The 26,665-nt window shown below is 42.6% G+C and overlaps 1 protein-coding gene across 1 annotated transcript in view; it reads left to right on the top strand.

Annotated features, from left to right (window-relative positions):
* The first annotated feature begins 2,040 nt into the window (after positions 1-2,040).
* PRMT8 (protein arginine methyltransferase 8) overlaps positions 2,041-26,665 on the top strand; it is an 80,443-nt gene continuing 55,818 nt past the window's right edge. Inside the window, exons 1-4 of the mRNA XM_036458023.2 lie at positions 2,041-2,103; positions 2,149-2,295; positions 5,152-5,215; positions 12,412-12,567. Coding sequence (XP_036313916.2) covers positions 2,041-2,103; positions 2,149-2,295; positions 5,152-5,215; positions 12,412-12,567 — 430 coding nt within the window. The remainder of the gene's footprint in view (positions 2,104-2,148; positions 2,296-5,151; positions 5,216-12,411; positions 12,568-26,665) is intronic.

The following is a 26,665-nucleotide window of genomic DNA, read 5'->3' as shown; positions in this document are numbered from 1 at the left end:
GATTGAAAGACTTAATATTCCTAAGATATCAATCTTTCCCAAATTGCTCTATAGGAGTCAGTGCAGTTCCAACCAACTGCTTCTAAAATGTATATGAAAATGCTGAAGTTCTAGAAAAGCCAAAATAATCATGTCAATGAATACCTAAGTTGGAGAACTGACATTACTTTATTTCAAAGTTAATATAAATCTGTGGTGATCAAGTGAGTGTTAAACTGGTATAATGGAACAAATCAGAGAAGACACACATATACAGTCATTGATTTTTACAAAGGTGGTAACACAATTGAAACAAAGAAAGGATTGTTCCAAAGGATCTCCCTATGTAATCCTTTGGGGAAAATGAAGCCTGATGCTCGAGCCATCTACTTGTATGAAGCAAATGAACTCACATCCCATAATTACACTACATATAAAATTAATTTGACATGAATTATAGCCTAAAAGTAAAAGCCTTAACTATAAAACTTCTGGAAGAAAGCAAAAGAGAATATCTTTGTAACCTTGGGGTAGACAAAGAATAGGAAGGGCACAAAAAATTCTAATCATGAAAGAAAAAACTAAAAAAAAAAAAAATGGTCTTTATCAAAATTAAAAACTGCTTTTCAAATGACAACATTAAGAAACTGAAAAGGCAAATCACGGATTTGGAGAAGACATTCACAATATGTACATCTGACAAAGGATTCATTTCCAGAATATATAAACTTCTATAATTCAATAAGGAAAAGCAAATAGCTCAAGAAAAAAAAAAAGACAATTCACAAAAGAAGGTATATATGAATAGCCCATAAACACATGAAAAATTATCTATATTAATAGCCATCATGGAAATGCAATTAATACCTCAATGAGATATTAGTTTATATCCACCATAACAGCAATTTTCAACTGGTGTGCTGCTACAAGAATTTTTAAAATATTCAATAACTGAACTCTGTTCCCTTAGATTGTCAAACAAAAAAATTTCAAGAGCCAACACAACAATATCTGTCCAGTGTTAATGAATCAAAGTTATACCTATTTTTTTTGTAAGATCAACAAAAAATGTACTTTTGGTGTTCCACAGAATTATGTATTAGTAATTATGTGTTCCATGAGATGAAAAAGGTTGAAAATCACTGCACTATAATAACTAACATTAAAAACAAAAAACCAATAAGTCTAATTGGTCAGCATGTAAAGCAACTTGAATTCTCATATATTGCTGGTGGGATCATGAAATGGCACAACTATTTTAAAAAAATGCTAGGCAATTTTAAATATAATTAAATGCCTACCCTAAGACCCAAAACCTCACTTCTATGTATTTACTCAAAGGAAATAGAGACATGCATCCTCAATAATGCTTTATTCATAACAATCCAAATACCCATCAACAAGTGAATGGATATGGTCATACAATGGAATACCAGCCAACAACAAGAACAGGAACAAGAATAAGAATGAGAACCACGGTAACAAGAAAAAAGAAATAAACCTTGTATACATGCAAGAAAATAAATGAATATCAAAATCTTTGAGCAGAAGAAACATACAAAAGTGTACATATTGTATGATTCAATTTATATGAAGTTCTAAATCAGGCAGAAGGAAGCTTTGGTGATAGAAATTAGATCATTGATTGTCTGGAGTGGGAGTGAGGATTAATTGCAAAAAGGCATGAAAGACTTTTCTGGGGTGATGGAAAAGTTCTGTATCTTACTTATGGTGTGCATTTCTAAAAACTCTTACACTTAGTTATACTTTTAAAACCTGTGCTTTTTATTGTATGCAAGTTATACTAAAAACTATACTAAAATTATACCAAAAGATTCCAGGACTATTAGTGATGACTTAGAGTGTTTGCTGGTACCTTGAATAGACGAAGACCCCTGCTCCATCGCCATGCACAGGTTAATCATGTTCTCCTTGGGCTGGAGGCAGCTGTAATGAGTAATCTAGTTTCTTTCTTACCACAAAACACTTAAATAACGGTAGAAAAAGGAATATTGGTCTAGCTGCCCCACAGTACTCTTCTGTGGCTTGCCTAATGACATCATGAAGATCCTTGAAGAATTTGGCTGGACAGTCCTGGGGCCCGTGACCCTGGCGTACTCCCAAGTAACTTGAATGCATTGACACTGACTTTTCTTTCCTTCCATACAGGAAATGCTGAAGGTCGAGGTGTGGACGCTCACTTACTGGAACTTCATGTACCACAACAAGCACATGTTCAAGGACAAAGTGGTGCTGGATGTCGGGAGCGGTACTGGGATCCTGTCCATATTTGCTGCCAAAGCAGGGGCCAAGAAGGTATTTGGGGTGAGCCACCCATCTCCCCACCTCTTCCCCCCCAGTCCCTCTCGGTGGCTTCAGCAGAGCTGGCCCTGCCCCTTACCTTCTCCGGCCCTTCCTAGTAGTACAAACCCTGATCCACCCCTCTGCTGAGGTCACACACTCAAAGAAAAAAATCAAGTGTGCCCCTCAGGACAGTCTCCATGGCTCCCTGGCATCACTCCTGGCCTCTTGTCCTGGTGATTGCTAACATTTGCAAAAGATTTTTGACTTTTCAGAAACCATTCCGGTGTCATCAGTGCCTCACAATGCTTGAAAAGCAGTGCAGCATGATTACACGTGTGAGTTCTGGCCTGAATCTCTGTGGAAGGCTCATGAGATGTGTGATCGTGGGCAATTCAAGGCTCTGTACCTCAGTTTCCCCAATGTATGAAATGGACATGAAAATAGTGTCTTGCCCATGAGGTCATTATGAGGCATGAAAAGTTTAACAGATATGTAAGGAGCCAAGAACAGAACCAGCATAGGACAGATGCTCAGTGTTTATTAGGATAGTCGGGATATGGCCCTAGGAGATAACAACAAGAAGACCCTCTGCTTTGTCCTTTAAAGGGCAACTTGGTAGATTTAAATTCTGGCTGCTGAAGCCTCTCTGGCCAGAGGTGGAGGCTGACCATCTGGGAACCTCCCAGCATTCCTCTGTGAAAAAGAGAGATCTGTGCTGCTGGCTGCCATTGAAAAAATGCAGCGGCTCTACAAGTGGAAATTTGGAATTAATATTGATCAAAACTCAAATTACAATAAAAAACTCATAGAATATGTACAGGCAGCCCCTTTGCAGAGGCTCCTGGGCAGGTTTCAGTGGGGCCTAATTCTCTGTCATTTCGCTGGGTCATGAGAACCTATCCCAAGAACCCCAGGCTCCTGGGTTGACTAGGACCCTCCAAATCCCCTTGGCCACCCCCCTTTAGCAGGGACCAAATTCCTTCTTCATGCCTCACCCGGAAAGCACTTGGGCCTTAGCTGTAGAGGGTATTCTGGAAACCTTAACCAGAAAAGCTGTAATGCACTCAGCTGAGGCATGTGGTTAGGGTATGGGGCCAATCTGATGCCCAAGGTCAAGTTCTGTCATCATCATAGGTGCTGCCCTTTCCACCTTCTGGCTTCCCTTGACAAGGCCCTGCTCACCAGGGTGGAGGCCTCCTGACCAATGCAGACTGCACTTCCAAGGAGCTCACACCAGCCGCAGAGCGGTGAGACTGCATGCTGACCCAGAGCGCCTTCCTCGCAGTGCTAACAGTGAGGCGCCAATTCAGCCCCAGTCTCTGCTAGGCACATGGGAGCAGAGAGCTGCCCAGGGAGAGGCTGGGCCACCTGTCACCACCTTTCAAGTCACTGGGGCTTCCAAGTTGGCAGGGGCTCCGACTAAGGTGCCTTCCAGCTATGATGATGGGTCCCAACCTGGCTGCCTCCCACTCTTCTGCTTTAACAGCTCTTTTATCAATATAACCAGCTCCACCACAGTTAGCCAGGCTCCTTTCAGTCTGGCTCATTTCACAGTTCAGTTTCTCCTGTTCCAGGCTCCCCTTTCCACCCACAGCTCTTCTCTAGTAGGGGAGCTGGGATGGCAGGAAAGAGAAAGGTGAGAGGGAGAGAGATAGGAAGGGAGAGAGGAAATTGACAGAGACAGCAGTTGGAGACAGTGAAATTGGGAGACAGACATGAAAGAAATGGAGAGAGAGACAGAAGGATGAAAAGACTCAGAGAAAAGCGAAAGGACTGGGAGAGGGACTAATAAAAAGGAGAAAGAAAAGAAACTAGAAAACAAATGAAAATGGGGGAAATGAAGAGAGAGTAAAGAACAAAGAAGGGAAAAGGTAAATGTAGAGGTAAGAAAAGATGGAAAGAATCTGAGTGCAACCTCATGTGTCCCATGTGTGTTTCATCCTCACATTGACCATATGAGCAGGACTTGTGACTTAATGAGGAAACCAAGATGTAGTTAGAAAGCGGCAGAAGCCACATATAAATCCAGGCATTCTGGTTCCAGGTCCCATTCTCCAAGGTTAAGCTCAGGATGAAAACATGGCAAGGGAAAGAAGAGGAGAGAAGCAGTCTTGCAGGAGCCTGGTAGCCCAGGAAAGGCTGGTCCTCTGGGATCTGAGCCTTGGCTAGAGTCTGCCTCCTCTACCAGAGTTTCCCTCTTTTGACCCTGTAGGTACCCTCATCTTACCTCAGGCTTTGAGGAGGCTGCCAGCAACCCTCAGTGGCCCTATGCAAATGCTCAAGGCACTGGAGCAGTTTGTGGTGGGGCCTGAGTGTGAAGGTGAGGTGCCCTGGATTTAGCACAGTCTGGTCTCTGTGGAGAGCCAGCTAAAGAGGTGAGAATAGCTCTTGGGCAGCTTCCCCTCTGTTTCCAGCACCATTGACCCTCTCCTGTGCTCCCACAATGGTCTTCTCTCAGCTGATGGTCAACTACCAACTACTCCCTCAAATACCTTAGGGTGTGGTAGGAAGATAATGTTGAAGGAGGCTCACAGCACCTCTGGTCGGTCCTACATCCTCTCTCGGGGGGATAGTGGCTGTGCCAACTCATCCAACGCTTCCCTGGTCCAGAGAATGAGGTCTGCCAGCTCTTCCAAAATCTCCCAAATTAGACACAGGCCTCCATGGTGAAGTAGAGGGTGGGCTCCAGCCTGGCAGCAAAGGCACCCCACAAGGTAGGAGGGCTGCACTGTAGATTTTAATCTGCCACAGATTAGCAGTGGCAGCTGTGGGCACATTATTGCACCCCTGTAGTCTCAGCTTCTCTGTCCCTTAACTTGGTGCTGTCTTATTTTTTATGTGTTGCTCCTTTGTTCTGTGCCTTTCTAGATTGAATGCTCCAGTATTTCTGACTACTCAGAGAAGATCATTAAGGCCAACAACTTGGACAACAGTAAGACATACCTCTATGTGTTTCCCCATGAATGGAGGGGGCTTTTACTTCCTTGTTTGGGTGGCAGAGAGTGACATGAGTTCCCTGAGCTCCCATGTCAACATTTACAAGTGAATCAGAGAAGTGAGTTGTTTTTTTTTTAAGGACAGGAGATACGAAAACATGTGTATGATTCAATGGTCCAGTAGAGAGGAAGAACAAAATTGCAGACACAGGAAAAGGTAAATTTAGGAGCAAAGACCTTGAGAAGGTAAGAGGGCCTGTGGTGCAAAGCACAGTTGGAGGGTTGACCTTTCTCTTGGAGTAGAGACAGTTTAACCACAGTAACAGAGGGAAAGGGGTGAAAGATGTGGGTTCAAATGGAACTGGGGCAATGATGGGAAACCTTTGCTTTGTTGCTTCTATTTTGTCAATGAAGAATGAGAAAGTCATTGGTGGGAGAGTGTAAGTGTTTTGGGAGATGAGAAAAAATAGAATGGTCTTTTAGAGAAGGCAGGGAGGGAAAGCTAACACCGTGGCTAGTGGGGATGGCTGGGGGCCAGCAGCCTTGTTAGAGGTGTATAGACATAATTATGCATTGAGCTCAATGCTCCTACTGTGCTCAGCAGCCTTGGTGCAGTGGAGGGGACAGCTGCCTGGGTGGGGGCCCTGCTGGGAGGACACACAGAGGGAGGGAGGAACCAGAGTTAGAATAATGAGCCTTGAAATCTGAGCTGGGTGAACAAGGAGGTGAGGGAGTGAAGAAGCACAGATAGGTGACTGCTAGTGAAAAAGGTTAGGGGTGGTGGGTGAGCAACACCTGTGGGGCCATGAGCAGAGCCAGCATCCAGAGGCCTCTTTCCAGCCTGGATAGAGGAAGTGTTGCTCAGATAAAATGACTTAGGGCTTGCCATTCAGTACCCGAGATCTAGAGTTTGTCATTCAACCTGTCTTGGTTCACTTAGGGCCGGATCTTTTCTGTACACCCTTCAGGGAAGTACTTGAGCTGGATAGAAGTGACGCGAGGTGACCTCCCCACTGGCCTACTAAAGATGGCAAAAGAAATCGGTGGGTTTTCTCTGCAAGGGAAAACACCTGTGTGTTTTCATCTGACCTCCCTTTCCCCAGGTCTGTGAAGTAGGACAGGTGGTTTCCCATTTAACAGATGTGGAGATTGAGGACAGGAGATGTGGGGCAGAGCCTTTGACTTCACCTCTCACTCCAGTACTCTTTCCTAAAGTTGATGTGGAAGCCCATCAATTCTGAGTGCCTGCCAATTCTGGAAATGAAAATGAAAATAGATGTAAAGGCGGATTTCCTGTCAGAGTTATTGAGTCTCAACTCTGGGCTCTGAGGGGCCTTCAAGGAACATTTAAGAATCCCCCACTCTGCCCAGGCTTTACATGCACAGGGATTCCTGCCCATTGAATGTCTGCCCAGCCTCTTACTCTTCACCTGTCTCTATTGCCTCTGGGTCTTGGAGTCTGGAACTGTAGCCTCCAGGCTCACCTCCCTGCTCTGGCTAACAGAGGACCACTGTGCTGCAATGTTGGTAGCAGAGTGTGGGGTGAGAGGAACTCACAGAAGCAGATAGATCCCTGAACTTCAGGAGGAGAGAGGTCTGATGCTGAGACTTGCCAGGAAAAGAACTGCTCAGCCCCTGACCACCCCTTCTGATTCACACTTCATGGTCCCCACCTCCCTTCCCTGCCTCAGACTCCTATAACTCCTTAAAATTCCCCTCCCCTTCCTTTTCCTCTTCTTTCTTGTAGCCTGTAAAACATTCCAATTGACAAATACAACTGTGGGTTTTTAGCTATTTGCGAGTAAGTTGTGACATGGTGCCCAATCATCCCTGAACACATGAATGGACATGGCTACAAACACGGGCATTTGTTTATATAAACACAGGGAAGCCATTGAAATCAAGAGAGTAACGTGAATATCTTGTCGTTATCTAGTACTCAGATCCTCATCACATCCTGCCAGTTGTTTCCATCATACACACAGCAAAGGAATTCAATTCCGGGCACTTGTCAACGAGTCTCTCTTTCCTCCAGGCTGGGACAGACTATCCACCATTTGGTAGCCTTCGACCACAGGCCGTGTTCTGTGGATGCCCCTCAGTTTGGGCTGTGTGAGTGTGGCTCTTCCTCGGTGATGCACCTGCGGGAACAGCAGTCCCACACTGGTTCTCCCTGTGCACTGGCATGCAGTTTGGGTTTCCTGGTTCCTGACAGCATTGACTTTGACCATGTAGTTCAGGCAATGTCTGCTAGGCTTTCTCATGGTCAAGTTGGAAAGTATGAAGTGAGCCTGAAACATCCATGCCCCTATGAAGTGAGCCTGAAACATCTTTCCCCCTTTGTAGTCAGTAAGATTTTCTGGGACAGGTACTTCAAAACCATGTAAATACTACTATTTCATTCCTCGTCATTCATTTTCAATTTTATTCAATAGACTGTATTTATTATTATCAGTACTTACTTTGATTCTCAAATTTTCCCTGATTTGGCCACTGGAGCATCTTCAAGCTGGTTTCTAAGTTCCTTTGACATGATTTCTTCACTTCCTGTGAGTGTTCTCATATTCTGGCATGGATGTTTCAGGCTCACTTCATACTTTCCACACCTCTGTTCCAGGACCAGCCTTCTCTCCAAGCCTTGATTCCATTTAGTGGACAGTGGCATTTAGAAATGAGGACTCGGGGCTAAGTGTGCTTCCTGACTGCAGGGTGCAGATGCTCCTAGGCTATCTCAGAAGAAAGAATGTGTGTGTGTGTGTGTGTGTGTGTGTGTGTGTGTGTGTGTGTACATACATACTTATTGAACATGCATTTTTACATCTATCTGCACATATTGTCAGTATGAGTCCATTTATCATACTTCTCCACTTCTAATCCAGCATCACAGTGTATAGCTTTCGCATTCCCATGCTTGTGCCTCATTTATCAGAGCATGAAACTCTGGCTCCTGTTATTCTGCATGTGTTTATGTACTGGATCAATCCCTTGTGTGTAAACAACCTCCCATTGTCAGCACCTCCTGCCCCTGCAGATGCTTCTGTCACCTGGTGCTGGGCTCCAACACCCTATGCCAGGCAGTTGCCCACAGGGCACCCTCCCTTCCCTGCTCAGGCTCCAGTTGGGCCCCTGCAGCCCCCCCCCCCCCACTTTCCCACACCACAGTGTCCTGCTCTCCCACTCTGGCTCTGATGTACTGTGCTGGCTGCTGTCACTGCGCAAGCTTCAACACCTCAAACTGGAGTGAGCATCTACCCCCCACCCCTCCTGAGGCAGCACAGGGGTCTGGTTTGCTCAGCCCCACGTGATGGCTTTAGAATGGACTTGTTCCATGCTTCTTATGTTGACGGCTCACACTTGATTCTGTCACTGAAGCAAAGGCTAAGAAGGACAAACAATTGTCCTCAAGTAAATAGCCAGCCCTGTGCCCCATGCCCTGTCCTCGTTCCTGCCCCTCACACATACTGTGCCCAGGAGGACGGGCCTTTAGAAGACAGAGCTGCTTTCATCTCTGCCTCCTCAGGTAGCAACAGTGGGTGGAGGGGAGAGGTGGCCAGGGTCCTGTCAGCTGCACAGCTCATCCAGCCTTGGCATGTGAACTAGAGAGGGGACAGTTTAACTGCACAAATGCTTCCATGAAAATGCTTTTGAAATTCTGTGTCAGCCAGCATTTGTGTGTGTCTCTGGAGTGTAGGTGTAGAGACATAAATAGCAACACAGGACATAAAATACCTGCCACCCAGCATCAATCAATCTCACTCCCTCTCCCCTCCACACAGCTCCTCAGGATGGATTCTTTCCATCCAGCCATGCAGCTCCATGAAGCCATGCAGCAGCCATGCAGCCCTCACACAGTTGCTTCCACGTGCGTGGCCCCCACACAAGCCCACAGCCTCCTCTCTGACTTGGGCTCCAACAACTATTATTTCCTCTCTTTCTCTACCCAGGAAACCAGTGGGCTGCTGCTATGCTTAAAAAGGTAGATTCACTTGTAAATGTTGACATAGGAGCTCAGGGATTAACACAATTTTATTAGTTCTAGAAACAAAAGAAATATACCCTTTTTATTTCTCAGAAAACAAAAGGTAAGAAAGCATATCCCTTCTTTCTCTTTTACTGGTGCATGTCCTAAAACACACCTGTCATGGATGGAAGGGGCCTGAGCTTAGCATGACCAGAGTGGCAATGGACAGAGAGGCCTCTGCTACATAACTTCAGGGGGGACATTGGCACATTGCTTCACCTTTCTGAGCTCAGCTTGCTCCACGTAGAGGAGATATGTCCATGAACAGCTTGCAGGGTGCTGGGGGATCAGGCACATCAAGTGCCTGATATGGGGCTTTCTGGGTAGTAGGTGCCTACCAAAAATGAGCTTTGCTGGCCACATAGCTCCAAGGCTTTTATTGATGCTACTTGAACTCTCTGCTCTGCAGCAGTCCTCTGTGCTCTGTAGTCATCCAGTCCAGGATGATTTCTTGGACGGGGTCTTCTGAAAGCCATGGCTGTTAGGAAGCACCACCTTCCAATGAGAGGCATTCTCCTCCCTGGGGGTTTCCCACTCAGTGCTCCTTTGGAGCCAGATGGAGTGAGGAAGCTCCTTCACATGGTTGCCTTCCTCCCATATCTCTGGGCAAATCCTTTCCTCAGTTCCTTTACCCTTTGTGCTGGTCTGAGTCACCTTTTCTTCTGCCCATGCCTCTGTATCTCTCTCACACTTGGACAGTCAGGCTAAGAAACAAGCACAGCCAGGCGACGGCCCAGATGCTGCACTTGGAACAGTGTGGCTCCGGTTCCATTAGCAGTTATGGGAGAGGCTATGTCACATTGGTGCAGAGTCAGAATCAACTACATTTGCCTACTGGCAAGTTATAGCTCTCAACCTGTATCTGCTGTGTGGATGTTTTGAATCCAAATTGAGTCCCACTCTTATTTATATTAAACATCACATTATTAGATCTGGTCCTTCCTTTCAGAGCATCACTCTCCTAAGGTCATTGTTCCCTGCTTGATGTTACTTGTATATTGAATAGATGCCCAGGGGTGATGCGGATGTTTCTTCAGGCTGGTTCTCACTCAGCTCCTAATCTGAGTGAGATAAGGGGGGGGGGGGGGGGGGGTGTAAGAACACATGTAAAATAATAATGAGAGAGAGAGAGAGAGAGAGAGAGAGAGAGAGAGAGAGAGAGAGAGAGAGAGAGAGAGAGAAGAAAGTGTGAGGTAACCGGAACTCCAAGAACACCTGAGAACACCTTTACTGCCATAGTAGCAGTCATCAGCTGTACAGTAATATAACCTGGGACTATTGGGTAAGTATTTCTGGACTTATGTTCCTAATCCTTCTTGGGTGGGAGCCCTTATCTAGGCTGATCTTTCTGCCCAAAGTAGTCACTGATGATAACAAACACCTTGGTCATCCAGGAGGACCATGGGTGAGACAAGGAAGTATAATTACATAGGGGTCACCACCCAGCTGCCCTTCTGTATGACACAAAATCAAACCGCTATTCCTTTGTGTGTAAAATTAAAGAGAGGTTTCTGGCTTATGAGGACACCAAAGGAAGGGACCATCACTATTTCCCCCTGGGAGAGGTGCAGAAAATGTCACAAAGACCTTGTCTATACAAAAAAAAATTGACAGCCAGTTTAAAATTGAATTGCCATGGCCTAGACCAGGGCTCGGCAACCTTTAAGACATAAAGAGCCACTTGGACCCTTTTTCGAAGGAAAAAAAAAAACCTGGGAGCCACAAAACCATTGCGACATTTAAAACAAATATAACACTGCATATATTGTTTCTTACCTTAATGCTATATACTGGATCATGCAGTTAGCTGTCAATCTGAAGAAAAAAAGGACTTTTCCACTTAACAATGTAAAATATATTTTTGCAAATTAATAGCTAATTAAAATATTTAATTTACCTGGTTAATGGGATTTTTGCTCCTGAACCTCAGTGCACAGTGTCTGCACATCAGGGCTGTAAGACATTACCTTCATTTTCACACAGGCTTGCAAGTTATCATCTGTGAGGCGTGATCGATGTTTGTTTTTAATATAGTTCATGTTGGAGAAGACCTGCTCACATACATATGTGGAGCCGAAGATCGACAGGACTCCAAATGCATACTTTTTCATGTTTATATAAGTGTTGGGGATGGCATTCCATGTTTCAAACACAAGTTTGTCCTGTTTGGGAAGGTTTTCAATATCACTCCATTTATGATTCTGAGCCAGAATGGCCTTCTGACGGGCAACATCCTCAAGAGTACCGGCCAAGCATTTGAACTTGGACACCCATATATCTTTGTTGGCTATATCGGCCAGTTCCATCTCAAGATCAGGTTGACTTACACCTGTGAATGCAGTTATATTCAATAGGAATGGATCGATCGCCAGGGGAGTGACAGGGAAGGATAATGTGTTTTTTTCCTCTCTGAACTCACAGAATCATTTCCCAAACGAACTTTGCATTGTGGTGATTGCAGACTTCAAATATTACAAATTTATCATATCATGACTTTGTTTGAACTCTCTCTAAGAGCGAAAATGAGACAGTGTACCTCTCTGTAAATCTTTGACAAACACTGTCAACTTATGCTCGAATGCCAAAACCTCCTCCAGCCTGTGCAGGGCTGTGCCTCCTTTCCCCTGAAGGGTTGTATTTAGTGTGTTTAGATGTGCTGTCATGTCTACCATAAAATGTAATTTTTCCAGCCACTCTGGTTGTTCCAGCTCAGGAAAGGTGAACTCTTTGCTGGCCAGAAAAGTTTTTACTTCTTCCAAAGATGAGACAAAGCGTTTTAGCACCTCGCCTCTGGACAGCCACCGGACCTTGTTGTGGAGCAGGAGGTCAGAATATATGCTTTCCACCTCATCCAATAGCAAACGGAACTGGCAGTGGTTTAAACCCTCTGCCATTATCTTATTAACAATCTGAATGACCACATCCATCACTTTTGTGCATTCCGGGGGAAATGTTTGAGCACACAATGCCTCTTGGTGCAGGATGCAATGAAATGAGAGCAGCGTTCTACCCAGAGCCTTCTGCAGTAGAGCCACAAAGCCCTTCTGTGCTCCTCTCATGCTCGGTGCCCCATCAGTAACCACTGAGACCAGGTGGTTGGTGTTTATTTTTTCGGCACTTAAATAGTCCAGGACAGCCTTACAGATATCCTCACCCCTTGTTTGGCCATAGTCCGGGGAGGAGGCAGCACTCCCCATGGCACTGTAGAGCAAGTCCCCGTGCAGCTCCGGGAAGATGACAGGGGCAGCGGGGTCCGGAGCCACCGGCAGCACCGCATCCTTGCAGCTCGGCTGCGCAGCCAGGATGTTGTCGATGCTGAACATGCTGGCGGGCATCCCCGAGCCCCGCACGGGGCCAGGACCGGGACTGGGGGCACGCGGGGGAGGAGAAGCGCCTCAGCGTGGGGGGGTCCACGCCTCCGGAGCAAACCGAAAGAGAGAGCCGGTGAGTGCAGCTGCTCCCTCCCCACCCCAGCCCCTGCACCCGCCTCAACAAGTCACCTTTTAAAAAAAAAAAAAAATTCATCAGGCCCCCAATATTTTGTAAATTAATTAGTGAGCCATGCATGCCATAAAAATAATTCATCAGGCCCCCCAATATTCTGTAAATTAAATTAAGTAAATTAAATTTAAAAATGTAAATAATAATTTAATTAATTTATTTATTTAAAAAAATTTATATAATAGCCACAAATTTCCTACAGTGTACATCTTACAAAAGGACCTGTCTCCCATGCTTAACCAACAACAAAAATTAGTATTAGAGGTAAGTGATACAGCTCCCTGCCCGCCCCCTGCTGTTGGCCCTGCTGGGAGCCGCAGCAAAGGTTCAAAAGAGCCACATGCGGCTCCAGAGCCGCAGGTTGCCGACCCCTGGCCTAGAACAAAGAATATCTTTACATGATATTATTCTACAACACAAAATGAAATAACATTCGCTTCATGGGGATACCAGGAAGAAAAGAAGAGAAACAACGAAGAGAAAACCTGTTTGAAGAAATAATGACAGAAAACTTCCCTGATATTTGCAAGAAAAAATCTATCCAAGTCCAAGAAGTACATAGAGTCCTAAACAAGTAGACCCCCAAAAGACCGACACCAAGACACATCATAATTAAATTGGCGAACATCAACGACAAAGTAAGAATCTAAAAGGCTGCCAGAGACAGAAAGTTACCTACAAGAGATCTATTAGAATATCAATTTATTTCTCAACAGAAACACACTTGGCTAGAAGGGAATGGAATGAAATATACAAAGTGATGCAAAGCAAGGAACTGAATCCAAGAATATTATACCCAGCAAGGCTATCATTCAAAATTGAAGGTGGAATCAGAAGCTTCACAGACAAAAAGGGCTAAGAGAGTTCTGATCAATGTTACTCAGTCTCTGAGTCTGTTCTTGTTCATCAGTCTATGCCATTCATTATATTCCATAAATGAGTGAGATCATGTGATGTTTATCTTTCTCTGCCTGGCTTATTTCACTTATGCTCTCCATCTCCATCCATGTTGTTGCAAATGGTAGGAACTCCTTTTTTAACACAGCATAGTATTCCATTTAGTAGATGTACCACAGTTTTTTAATCCATTCATCTGCTGATCGACATTTAAGCTGTTTCCAAATCTTGGCTATGGTGAATTGGGCTGCTATGAACATAGGGGTACATATATCCTTTCTGACTTCTGTTTCTAGTTTCTTGGGATATATTCCTAGAAGTGGGATCATTGGGATAAATGGGAGTTCCATTTTTAGTTTTTTAAGGAAACTCCATACTATTCTCCACGGTGAATGCACCAGTCTGCATTCCCACCAGCAGTGTAAAAGAGTTCCTTTTTCTCCGAATCCTCGCCAACACTTGTCATTTGCTGATTTGTTGATAGCCATTCTGACTGGTGTAAAATGATACTGCAGTGTTGTTTTGATTTGCATCTCTCTGATGCTTAATGACTTTGAGCATGTTTTCATGTGTGTCTTGGCCTTCCTTCTGTCTTCTTTCAAAAAGGATCTATTTAGATCAGTTGCCCATTTTTTGATTGGGTTGTTTATCTTCTTTTTGTTAAGTTGTATGAGTTCGCTGTAAATGTTGGAGATTAAACCCTTATCATTGATAACGTTGGCAAATATGTTCTCCCATGCAGTGGGGTTTCTTGTTGTTTTATTGATGGTTTCCTTTGCTGTGAAAAAAGCTTTTTATTTTAATGTAGTCCCATTTGTTTATTTTCTTTGTAGCTTCCATTACCCTAGGAGCAGTATCAGTGAAGAAGTTCTTTCAACATATGTCTGAGGTTTTCCTGCCTGTGGATTCCTCTAGTATGTTTATAGTTTCCCGCCTTTTTTTTAAATATATATTTTATTGATTTTTTTATGATTTTAAATTAATTAATTTATTGATTTATTTTTACATATTTTATTGATTTTTCCCCCTCCCTCCCTCCCACACATCCCCTCCCTCCCCAGAGCTTTATGTCCATTGGTTGTACTTATATGCATGTATACAAGTCCTTCAGTTGATCTATTATCTCCCCCAGTACCTCCTCCCCTCCCCGCTGAAATTTGACAATCTGCTTGTTGCTTTACTGTCTCTGTATCTATCTTTTGGTTCATCAGTTTATAATGATCTTTATTATCCACAAATGAGTGAGGTCATGTGGTGTTTCTCTTTCATTGATTGGCTTATTTCACTCAGCATGATTCTCTCCAATTCCATCCAGGTTGCTGCAAATGATCAGAATTCCTTATTTTTTATGGCAGCATAGTATTCCATTGTGTAGATGTACCATGGTTTTTGGATCTAATCATCTGCTGACGGGCAACTAGGCTGTTTCCAAATTCTGGCAATTGTAGATTGTGCTGCTATGAACATAGGGGTGCATATATCCTTTCTGATTGGTGTTTCTAGTTTCTTGGGATATATTCCTAGGAGTGGGATTACTGGATCAAATGGGAGTTCCATTTTCAGTTTTTTGAGGAAATTCCACACTGTTCTCCAAAGTGGTTGCACCAGTCTGCATTCCCACCAGCAGTGCACGAGGGTTCCTTTTTCTCCGCAACCTCACCAACACTTGTCGATTGTTGATTTGTTGATGTTGGCCATTCTGACAGGTGTGAGATGGTACCACATTGTTGTTTTGATTTGCATCTCTCGGACAATTAGTGACTTTGAGCATGTTTTCATGTGCCTTTTGGCCTTCCTTCTGTCTTCTTTTGAAAATGTTCTATTTAGATCCATTGCCCATTTCTTAATTGGATCATTCACCTTCCTTTTATTTAGTTGTATCAGCTGTCTGTAGATGTTGGAGATTAAACCTTTATCAGTGGTGTTATTAGCAAATATGTTCTCCCACACCATGGGCTTTCTTGTAGTTTTGTTGATGGTTTCTTTTGCTGTAAAAAAGATTTTTATTTTGATGTAGTCCCATTTGTTTATTTTCTCTTTAGCTTCCATTGCCCTATGGGCAGTATCAGTGAAGAAGTTCTTTTGGCATATGTCTGAGATTTTGCTGCCTGTGGATGCTTCTAGTATTTTTATGGTTTCCCGTCTGATGTTTAAGTCCTGCATCCATTTTGAGTTTATTTTTGTGTATGGTGTAAGTTGGTGATCTAGTTTCATTCTTTTGCATGTGTCTGCCCAATTTTCCCAACACCATTTATTGAAGAAACTGTCTTGACTCCATTGTATATTCGTGCCTCCTTTGTCAAATATTAATTGAACATAGTGATTTGGGTTGATATCTGGGTTCTCAATTCTATTCCATTGATCTATATGTCTGTTCTTGTGCCAGTACCAGGCTGTTTTGAGAACAGTGGCTTTGTAATACAGTTTGAAGTCTGGTATTGAGATCCCTCCTACTTTACCCTTCTTTCTCAGGATTGCTGTGGCTATTCGAGGTATTGGGTGCATATATATTTACCAGGGTTATTTCTTCTTGTTGGATTGTTCCCGTTAGTATTATGAAGTGGCCTTCATTATCTCTTATTATGTCCTTCCCTCTGAGATCTAATTTGTCAGATGTAAGTATTGCTACCCCAGCTTTTTTTTCATTTCCATTTGCCTGGAAAACTTTTTTCCATCCCTTCACCCTCAGTCTGTGTGCATCTCTTTTTCTGAGATGGGTTTCTTGTAGACAACAGATGTATAGGTCTTGTTTTCTTATCCAATCTGTTACCCTATGTCTTTTGATTGGAGCATTTAATCCATTTACATTTAAGGTTATTATTGATAAGTACTCATTTGACGCCATTTTTATTCTATACCCATGTTCCTTCTTCACTTCTTATTTCTTTATTTTTACAGTAGACCCTTTAGCATTTCTTGCATTGCTGGTTTGGTGGAGATAAATTCCTTCAGTCTTTTTTTGTCTGTGAAGCTCCTGATTTCCCCTTCAATCTTGATTGATAGCCTTGCTGGGTACAGTATTCTTGGATTCAGACCCTTACTTTGCATGACTTTGTATATTTCATCCCATTCCCTTCTGGCCTGATAAGTTTCTGTTGAGAAATCAGTTGCTAGTCTGATGGGGGTTCCTTTGTATGTAACTTTCTGTCTCTCTCTGGCTGCTTTTAAGATTCTTACTTTGTCGATGTTGTTTGCCAATTTAATTATAATGTTCCTTGGCGTCTGTCTTCTGGGATTCATTTTGCTTGGGACTCTACGAGCATCTTGGATTTGTGTGATTTTTTTCTTCTCTATTTCAGGAAAGTTTTATCATTATATCTTGAAATACTTTTTCCATGTCTACCTCACTTTCCTTTCCTTCTGGAACCCCTATTATTCGAATATTATTTTGTATTGTATTCTCCCAAAGCTCCCGTAGGCTCTCCTCCTGCTTTTTAATCTTTTTTTCTAGATGTTGCTCTACTTGGGTATTTTTTTCCATCTTATCTTATAGCTCACTGATGCGGTCCTCTGCTTCATCTAGTCTACTCTTGATGCTTTCTATTGAGTTCTTCATGGTAGCGATGTCATTTTTCATTTCTTCTTGGTTCTTCTTCAGTTCCTCATGGCTCTCCTTCAGTTCCTCATGGTTCTTCCTCATTTCTTCTTGGCTATTGTCAAATTTCTCTTCCATTCTTTTTAGCCATCCTATGATCATTACTCTGAATTCTTGCTCTGGTAAGCTGCTTGCCTCTGACTCGTTTACTTCCTTTTCTAGTGATGCCTGCTTTTTTCTTTCACATGCGGACTATGTTTTTGTCTCCCCATGGCCTCTCTTTTCAGGATGTCTGGTTATGTGGTGTTCCTTCTCCTGCATTGATTTAAAGGTACAAAATACAACAATACCAGGCACAACACAAGAGGCACTTAACCGGAATGTATTTACAATATTAATAACCTCTAATAAAGGTGACCACTAGAGGAAGGCAACTTAGGGGATAGGAGAGATGGAAGAAAGGTAAAAATAAAATAAAGAAAAATAAAAAAAATTAAAATTAAAATTAAAAAAAATTAAGTAAATAAAAAAAAGAGGGATAAAGAGATAGAAAAAGAAGAAAAAAAGTAATGACAAAATGAAGTTGGAAAACAGGGAAAAAAAGAAGAGAGAGAGAGAGAGATAGAGAGAGAGAGAGAGAGAGAAGAAGAAGAAGAAGAAGCAAACTAAAAGAGAAATGGGAAACAAACTATATATATGTGGAGAAAATTGCCATAGAACAACCTCTGAACCCAGACAATGCCAATAACAATACTTGGAGATTAATACAAACTACAATATCCACTATTATTAAGTAAGGCTATGATATACAGAAGTAAAAGAAACAAACAAAAACAGGGGATTTAAAAAAAATACAAAGCAACAATAACAATACAGGAATAAGCATAACAATTTCACTAAAAAGCATAAAAATTCACAATAATCAACCTTCACACAAACAATGCAAAAAGGATAGAGGGGAGAACAGTTTTTTGTTTTGTTTTTTAACTAGATAATATAGTGCAGAGATTGGTATTTATACACTTGGATCAGGGGTTGGAACTTAGGTCTATAAGTATAGTGAGAGCTTTAGCAGGAGGTATACAGAAAGAGTAGAGGAAAAACTAAAGCTGGAAAGGGATAGGATAAACTGTAGACTAAAGGGTAAAGTTTAGTAAGAGAGTGATGGTGTAAAGGTTGAATTGAGATAGGGTTGAATGATGCTATAGTAGAGATTAAAATAGAATGAAGGTTACTCCCAATGTAAAATAAAGAAAAAATAAAATGGTACTGGAGAAGAAAGAAAAAAAAAGAAAAAAAGAAAGAAAAAGAAACAAAAATTGCAAAATAGCAGTAGTAATAATGATGATAGAGATTGAAAAATGTAATAATTGAAAAGGTAAAATCAAGTAAGGAAAAAAGAAAAAAAAGTATTTCTTAAGTAAAAGATATGAAAAAATGAAAATTAAATAAAAGATGTAAAAAATGAAAATAAAATAAAGAATAGTAAAATTAGCATAAAAATGTCCAGTAGTGGTCATTCACTTCCTCAGTTAATGTATTCGCACTCCTGATTCTCAGACCAAACAGTCTTGCAGTTCCCAGCATTCCACTGCACCTCAGTTTTGTAAAGTAATCCTTAATTTTAAGTAGGCTATATCTTAGTTATTAGTGTCCATTTATTTTTGATTAATTAAAAGAAAACAGAAAAGAAAAGAAAAAATAAAAGGGCGGTTTGTAATTCAGCTCTTAGGTGTCAGTGTTTCCGGTTTGACCTCCCAGTCTTTTTGGTTGCTCTGGCCTTCTTTCTCTATGGCTCTAGCTGGCAGGGTGCCAGCTGGCTCCCAGACTATCTCTTCTGGCTCCGATCCCTTGTTTCCAGGAAGGCAATTTCCCCCTGCAATTTCCAGGATATGCCCAACTGGGCAGTCCTTCCCTAGTATTCCGAAGCTAGGGGGTGAAGGGGATCAGGCGCCAAGGTGTCCAGATGTTCCGCCCTTGGCGGGACAGCCGCGATTCTTAACACTCTGTCCCGTGTCCCCTGGCGTTTTTTTAAAAAAAATCCCGCTTCTGGGGAAGCTTACATCAAACCCAGCACTAGGTGTCGCTGCAGCCTTCTTTGGGCTCACCTCAGCGGGCGCTCCCCCCTACAGTGGAGGCGGGGCCTCGCCGGAGCTCCGGCTATGGCTGCCTGCACCGCGGGACCAGGAACCCTTAGGCTATCCCCGCAAACTCTGACCTTTCCGTGGGTGACCGAAGAGCTCCCTTGAATCCATGTGTCTGCGCCGATTCGGGCTTCTCAGTTGCTTGATGGACCTCTCCGTTGGGGTTTTCCAGGCCTCAGAGAAGCTACTCCTTTCCTGGTAAGGTGGCGGAGCCCCCGAGCCGCAGCCCTCAGCTCGCCGCCACCTCTGCCGCTGTGGCAGTGCTGGCCACCCGGCCAGGAAATCCTGTCCAGCGGACAGCTCCCTACCTTCCTTGAGAACTCCGCTGCCCCTCAGCTGCCAATCAACATTCCCTGAGCTGCTCAGACGCTACTTTTGTCTGTTCTGGGACCAGAGTCAGAACAAGTCCGACTGTTCAGTCGCCATCTTCAAGCTCCGCCCCCCCTATTTTATTGATTTTTTAAGAAAGAAAGAAAGAAAGGGAGAGGGATAGAGAACTAAAAACATTGATCAGAGAGAAACATTAACCAGCTGCCTCCTGCACATCCCCTATCAGGAATGTGCCCGCAACCAAGGTACATGCCCTTGACCAGAATCAAACCTGGGACCCTTGAGTCTGCAGACCGACGCTCTATCCACTGAACCAAACCGATTTCGGCTGGTTTCCCGTCTTATATTTAAGTCCAGTATCCACTTTGAGTTTATTTTTGTGTACGGTGTAAGTTGGAGGTCTACTTTCTTTCTTTCTTTCTTTCTTTCTTTCTTTCTTTCTTTCTTTCTTTCTTTCTTTTTCTTTCTTTCTTTCTTTCTTTTTTTATGTAGCTGTCCAATTTTCCCAGCACAGTTTGTTGAAGAGACTGTCTTGACTCCATTGCATGTTCATCCCTCCTTTGTCAAATATTAATTAAGCATAGTGGTTTGGCTCGATATCTGGATTCTCTATTCTATTCCATTGGTCTGTATGTCTGTTCTTGTGCCAGTACCAGGTTGTACCTACTTTGTAATACAGCTTGAAATCTAGTATTGAGATCCCTCCTACTTTATTCTTCTTTCTTAGGATTACTGTGGCTACTTGGGGTCATTTTTTATTCCAGATTAATTTTTGGAGTGTTCTTTCTAGGTCTGTGAAATATGCTATTGCTATTTTAATGGGGAGTGCATTGAATCTATAGATTGCTTTGGGTAGTATGGACATTTTAATGATGTTGATTCTAACAATCTATGAACATGGTATGTTCTTCCATCTGTTTAAATCTTCCTCTATCTCTTTTTTCAGTGTCATGTAGTTTTCCACATATAGGTCTTTTACCTCCTTAGTTAAGTTTATTCCTAATTATCTAAATTTTTTTGGTGTGATGGTAAATGGGATTGCTTTTTCTGTCTCTTTTTCTGTTAGTTCATTATTGGTGTATAGAAAGGCCATAGATTTCTTGGTGTTGATTTTGTATCCTGCTACCTTGCCAAATTCATGTATTAAGTCTAATAATTTTTTGATGGAGTCTTTAGGGTTTTCTATGTATGGTATCATGTCATCTGTGAATAAGGAGAGTTTTACTTCTTCTTTTCCAGTTTGGATGCCTTTTATTTCTTGTTCTTGTCTGATCGCTATGGCTAGTACTTCCAACACTGTGTTGAATGGGAGTGGTGAGAGTGGGCATCCCTGTCTTGTTCCTGTTCTTAGAGGAAATGGTTTTAGTTTTTGCCCATTGAGTATGATATTGGCTGTGGGTTTGTCATATATGGCTTTTATTATGTTGAGGTATGATCTTTCTATTCCTACCTTGCTGAGAACTTTTCTCAAGAAAGGATGTTGGGTTTTATCAAATGCTTTTTCTGCATCAATAGATATAGGATTTTTATCTCTCAATTTGTTTATGTGATGTATCACGTTTAATGATTTGTGAATATTTTATCAACCTTGCATTCCCGAGATAAATCCTACTTGGTCATGGTGTATGATCTTTCTGATGTACTGCTGGAGCCGATTTGCTAGAATTTTGTTGGGGATTTTGGCATCTATGTTCATGAGGGATGTTGGCCTGTAATTCTCTTTCATTGTGTTGTCTTTATCTGGTTTTGGTATTAGGGTGATGCTGGCTTCATAGAAGGAGTTTGGAAGTGTTCCTTCCTCCTGAATTTTCTGGAATAGTCTGAGGATGATAGGCTTTAGTTCTTCCTTGAATGTTTGGTAAAATCCCCTGTGAAGCCATCTGGCCCCGGGTATTTGTTTGCTGGAAGTTTTTTGATGATTGCTTCAATTTCTTCCATAGTTATACGCCTTTTGAGATTCTTAGAATCCTCCTGAATAAGTTTTGGAAGGTTGTGTTTTTCTAAGAATGTGTCCATTTCCTCTAGGTTGTCTAGTTTATTAGACTAGAGTTGTTCATAGTATTTTTTAGCAATCATTTGTATTTCGGTGGGGTCTGTTGTTATTTCACCTCTTTCATTTCTGATTTTGTTTATTTGGGTCCTCTCTCTTTGTTTCTTGGTGAGCCTGACTAGAGGTTCATCAATCTTGTTTAACCTTTCAAAGAACCAGCTCTTGGTTTTATTGATCTTTTGTATTGTTTCTTTGATCCCTATGTCATTCATTTCTGCTCTGATCTTTATTATTTCCTTCCTTCTGCTCACTGTGGGCTTATCTTGTTGCTCTCTTTCTTATTCTTTGAGTTGTTGAGTTAGATGATTTATTACCCTTTTTGTTGTTTTTTGAGGTAGGCCTGTAGAGCTATAAATTTTCCTCTCAGGACTGCTTTCATTGTGTCCATAGTATTTGTACTGTTGTGTTTTTATTGTCATTAGTCTCCAGGAATTTTTTAATTTCTTCTTTGATCTCATCGTTAGCCCAATCATTTTTAATAGCATGCTATTCAGCTTCCAATTGTTTAAATTTTTTGGAGTGTTTTTATTATAGTTTATTTCTAATATTATGCCATTGTGGTCTGAGAAAATGCTTGATATGATTTCAATCTTTTTTAATTTGGGGAGACTTTGCTTGTTACCCAATATGTGGTCTATTTTTGAAAATGTCCCATGTGCTCTTGAGAAGAACGTATATTCCATGGCTTTGGGGTTAAATTCTCTGAAGATGTCGATTAGGTCCAACTGATCTAGTGTGTCATTTAGAATTGCTGTTTCTTTGGTGATTCTTTGTCTAGAGTAGGGGTGTCGAACTCAATCAGAGAAGGGGCCAAAATCTAAAATCCAGCCTAAATTGCTGGCCAAATGGTTTACTGAACAGTCATAAACTGTCATTGTGATGGAAACGCAGCGGAGTGCAGTGATGACAGCGCGGTGCAGGCCACATTGCAAGGCCTGGCGGGACGGATTTGGCCTGAGGGCCTTGTGTTTGACACATGTGGTCTAGAGGATTTATCTAGTGATGTCATTGGTGTATTAAAGTCTCCTACTATGATTGTATTGATGTCGCTCTGTCCCTTGATATCTTCCAGGAGATTTCTTATGCATTTGGGTGCTCCTGCATTGGGAGCATATATGTTTATCAGAGTTATATCTTCTTGTTGAATTGTTCTTTTTAGTATTATGTAGTGGCCTTCCTTATCTCTTATTATGGCCTTTAATTTGAGGTCTATTTTATTTGATATAAGTATCACAACCCCAGCTTTTTTCTCATTTCCATTTGCCTGGAAGATGTTTTTCCATCCCTTCACCCTCAGTCTGTGTGAATCCTTTGCTCTGAGATGGGTCTCTTATAGACAGCAAATATATAGGTCATGTTTTCTTATACATTCAGCTACCCTATGTTTTTTTGTGTGTGTGCGTTTAATTTGTTTACATTTAATGTTATTATTGATGAGTACCTGTTTGTTGTCATATTTTTCCTTAATGTTTGTGTTTCTCCTCGCCTTTCTCTATCTTCTTTTTATAGCAGTCCCTTTAGAATTCTTGCATTGCTGGTTTGGTAGTGATAAACTCTCTTAGCTTTTTTTGTCTGTGAAGCTTCTGATTCCACCTTCAATTTTGAATGATAGCCTTGCTGGGTATGGTATTCTTGGGTTCAGTCCCTTGTTTTGCATCACTTTGTATATTTCATTCCATTCCATTCTGGCCTGGTATATTTCTGTTGAGAAATCAGTTGATATTCTAATAGGAGATCCCTTGTATGTAACTTTCTGTCTCTCTCTTCCAACCTTTAAGATTCTCGCTTTGTCATTGGTGTTCACCAATTTAATTATAATGTATCTTGGTGTCGGTCTTTTGGGGTTTAACTTGTTTGGGATTCTATGTATTTCTTGGACTTGGATAGATTTTTTTTCTTGCCAATATCAGGGAAGTTTTCTGTCATTATTTCTTTCAGAAGGTTCTTTTGTTTTGTATTGTCCCACAGCTCCCTTAGGCTCTCCTCTTGCTTTTTAAGTCTTCTTTCCAGTTGCTGCTGTGTTTGTGTTTTTTTTACTACCTTGTCTTCTACTTCGCTGATGTGGTCCTCAGCCTCTTCTAGTCTACTGTTTAACCCTTCCATTGTGTTTTTTATTGCAGCTATGTTGTTCTTCATCTCCTCTTGCTTTCTTTTCATGTTGGTGACATTCTCATTCAGCTCCTTGTAAGTCTCATTGAGTTGGGTGTATTTGTCATTGAGTTGTGTGCATTTGTTCTCTAGCCTTTTAAACATCCTTATAACCATTATTCTGAATTCTTTGAGATGTTGAGTTAGTTTATATTAACCCTTTTCTTTCTGATAAGCTGCTAGCCTCAAATTAATTTAACTTCCTTTCTTTCTTTCTTTTTTTAATATATGTCATTGATTTTTTAGAGAGGAAGAGAGAGGGATAGAGAGTTAGAAACATTGATGAGAGAGAAACATCAATCAGCTGCCTCTTGCACACCCCCCACTGGGAATGTGCCAGAAACCAAGGTACATGCCCTTGATCAGAATCAAACCTGGGACCTTTCAGTCCACAGGCTGACTCTCTATCCACTGAACCAAACCAGTTTTGGCCATTTAACTCCCTTTCTGGTGATTCCTCTTTTTCTTTCCTTTGGGAATTACTTTTTTGTCTTCCCATGTTTTTCTGTAATGCTTTAATTATAGATCCAATTGCTTTGCTTCCCAGGTTTTTTTTGGGGGGTGGTAATCTCTCGGTTTTCCTGTGTTTGTTAATCTAGTGTAGTTCCATACTTGAGCTATTTGGGTTCTCTTGGTGTAGGCCTGCGAGCTTGAAAAGCACAACTGTGGTGTCTAGGAATCAGCCACTGTGGGGGGGGGGGGGGGGAGGAGGTCCCAATTTTTGCTTTCCTGCACCCCTAATTGTAATCACACTTGCCCTGCATGGACTCACAGTGGGCCCCAGGAACCATCTGTTGGGTTTTTGGGTCTCAGGTGACCTGCTCTTTGGAAAGGTGTGACTATGTTGCCCAGGGTTCTGCAGTTATGGGGTGAGCAAACCCAGCTTTTGTTGTTGCACCTGTGGTGGATAGGCGTTTACTCCCAGCAGCAGTTCACAGGAGCACTCTCAGTGCATTTGTCAGTGAGGCACGCTGAAGGACTCTGAAGGGTTCTGGCAGTGTAGCCGTGCAATTGAGGTACCTGTGGTCATTATCCAGGCTAAGTGAATACAAAGCCTCTACTGCTGGAAAGGAGTGCGCTCCCTGCTTGTTCAAGATTGTCCCCAAAGAGGAGCTCACAGTGACTCCCACTAGCGCCCTATGGTTAGTTGTGCTTGGTGTGACAGGCTGCCAGGGCGGCAAGCTCTCAGGGTGCAGAACTGCGATATACTCCTAGGGGTCCCTGCACTGCCGCTGAGCAGCTAGGGTGAATGTGGCAACCCTCTAGAATAGGGGTGTCGAACTCAATCAGAGAAGGGGCCAAAATCTAAAATCCAGCCTAAATCGCGGGCCGAATGGTTTACTGAACAGTCATAAACTGTCATTGTGATGGAAACGCAGTGGAGTGCAGTGATGACAGCGCGGTGTGGGCCACATTGCAAGGCCTGGCGGGACAGATTTGGCCCGCGGGCCTTGTGTTTGACACATGTGCTCTAGAAAGAGGGAATTCAAATTTCCACTGTTGGGTAGCACGACCCAGTCTGCACAGAAACACACCTTCGGGTGCTTTCGGTGACTCCCTAGTGCCACCCAAGGAGAAGCCTACAAGTGGGAGTAAAGTTTTCAGGCTTGCCTATGGGATGAGGAACATGTATGCCCCTTTCTGCACTGAAACACACCCTCAGGTGTTTTCGGCCTCTCCCCACTACCGTCCAAGGAGACAACTGCTAGCAGGAGTAAGGTTTAGGCCTATCTATGTGATGATGAATGCACACACCCAAGCCCACAGAGAAACACAAGAGTTCTCACATTTCTAGCTGGAATTAGCGAGTTTAAGCCAGATCTGTGCATCTCCAGCCATGCAAATAGCCAGGACACTCCACTCCATAGGCAGTGCTTGGGAGCCACTGAGAGCCCCTGAGGATGTGATTTTGTACAGACAAGGGCTCACGTGGCATGGATCCTCTGGCTGGAAACATGCTAATCTGGAGTTCTGCCACTGGGAAGAGGGGAGGTAGCACTTATGGGAGCCGTTTGGTGTACCTTCGGAGGTGAAAGTCCCAGGGTTTGTAGGTCTACAACTGGGGTAGCAGGACCTTGGCTGGAGTTGCTGCTGGGTGGTGGGGCACTTCCAATGCCTGTCTTGTTGGTGGTGTTGATGAGTTTCTAAAAAAGGCTGTTCTCCCTTTCAAAATGACATAGGCTCCATGCTGGAGTTCTGCTATGGGGGGGGGGGGGGGGGGGGGGGGGGAGTAGGGGGCGTGCAGTGGTGGTAGTCTCTCCTTGTCAAGGAGAGCCTGTCTGCCAGCCCCTGATGCTCCTGCAATTTTTAACTTTCCTTCACTCACTCACACACCCCATGCACATCTACACAAACTCCTTTCATACCCTCACTCATTCATTTCCTTTCCCTCACCTCCATCCTTCCAGCTTCTATCTTTCAAGAACCGGGGCCTCTTCTGTGCCTCCTGAACTTATGTGACATCTTCCTTCACCAAGTTGGGAAACTTTTCTGTCATTATTTCTTTAAACAGGTTCACTGTTCCTTGCTCAAATTCTTCCCCTTCTGGTTTTTCTATTATGCAGTTTTTGCTACATTTCATGTTGTCCCAGAGCTCCTGTAAGCTATCTTCCTATTTTTTTAATTCTCTTTCTATTTTCTGCTCTAATTGGATATTTATTTCTACCTTGTCTTTTTCCAAATTGCTGATTCAATCCCCTGTTTCATTCAATCTAGTTTAAATTACTTCCTGTGTGTTTTCCATGTCAGATATATCAATATTCATTTCTTTCTGAAGAAATGGTTCATATATGGTTCTTCTTCATGGCCTGTATTTCTTTT

The sequence above is a fragment of the Pipistrellus kuhlii genome, unplaced genomic scaffold (genome assembly GCF_014108245.1).
Source record: "Pipistrellus kuhlii isolate mPipKuh1 unplaced genomic scaffold, mPipKuh1.p scaffold_m20_p_3, whole genome shotgun sequence".
Lineage (NCBI taxonomy): Eukaryota > Metazoa > Chordata > Mammalia > Chiroptera > Vespertilionidae > Pipistrellus > Pipistrellus kuhlii.
The sequence above is the reverse complement of the archived record's forward strand: the minus strand, read 5'-3'. Positions and strand labels throughout refer to the sequence as shown.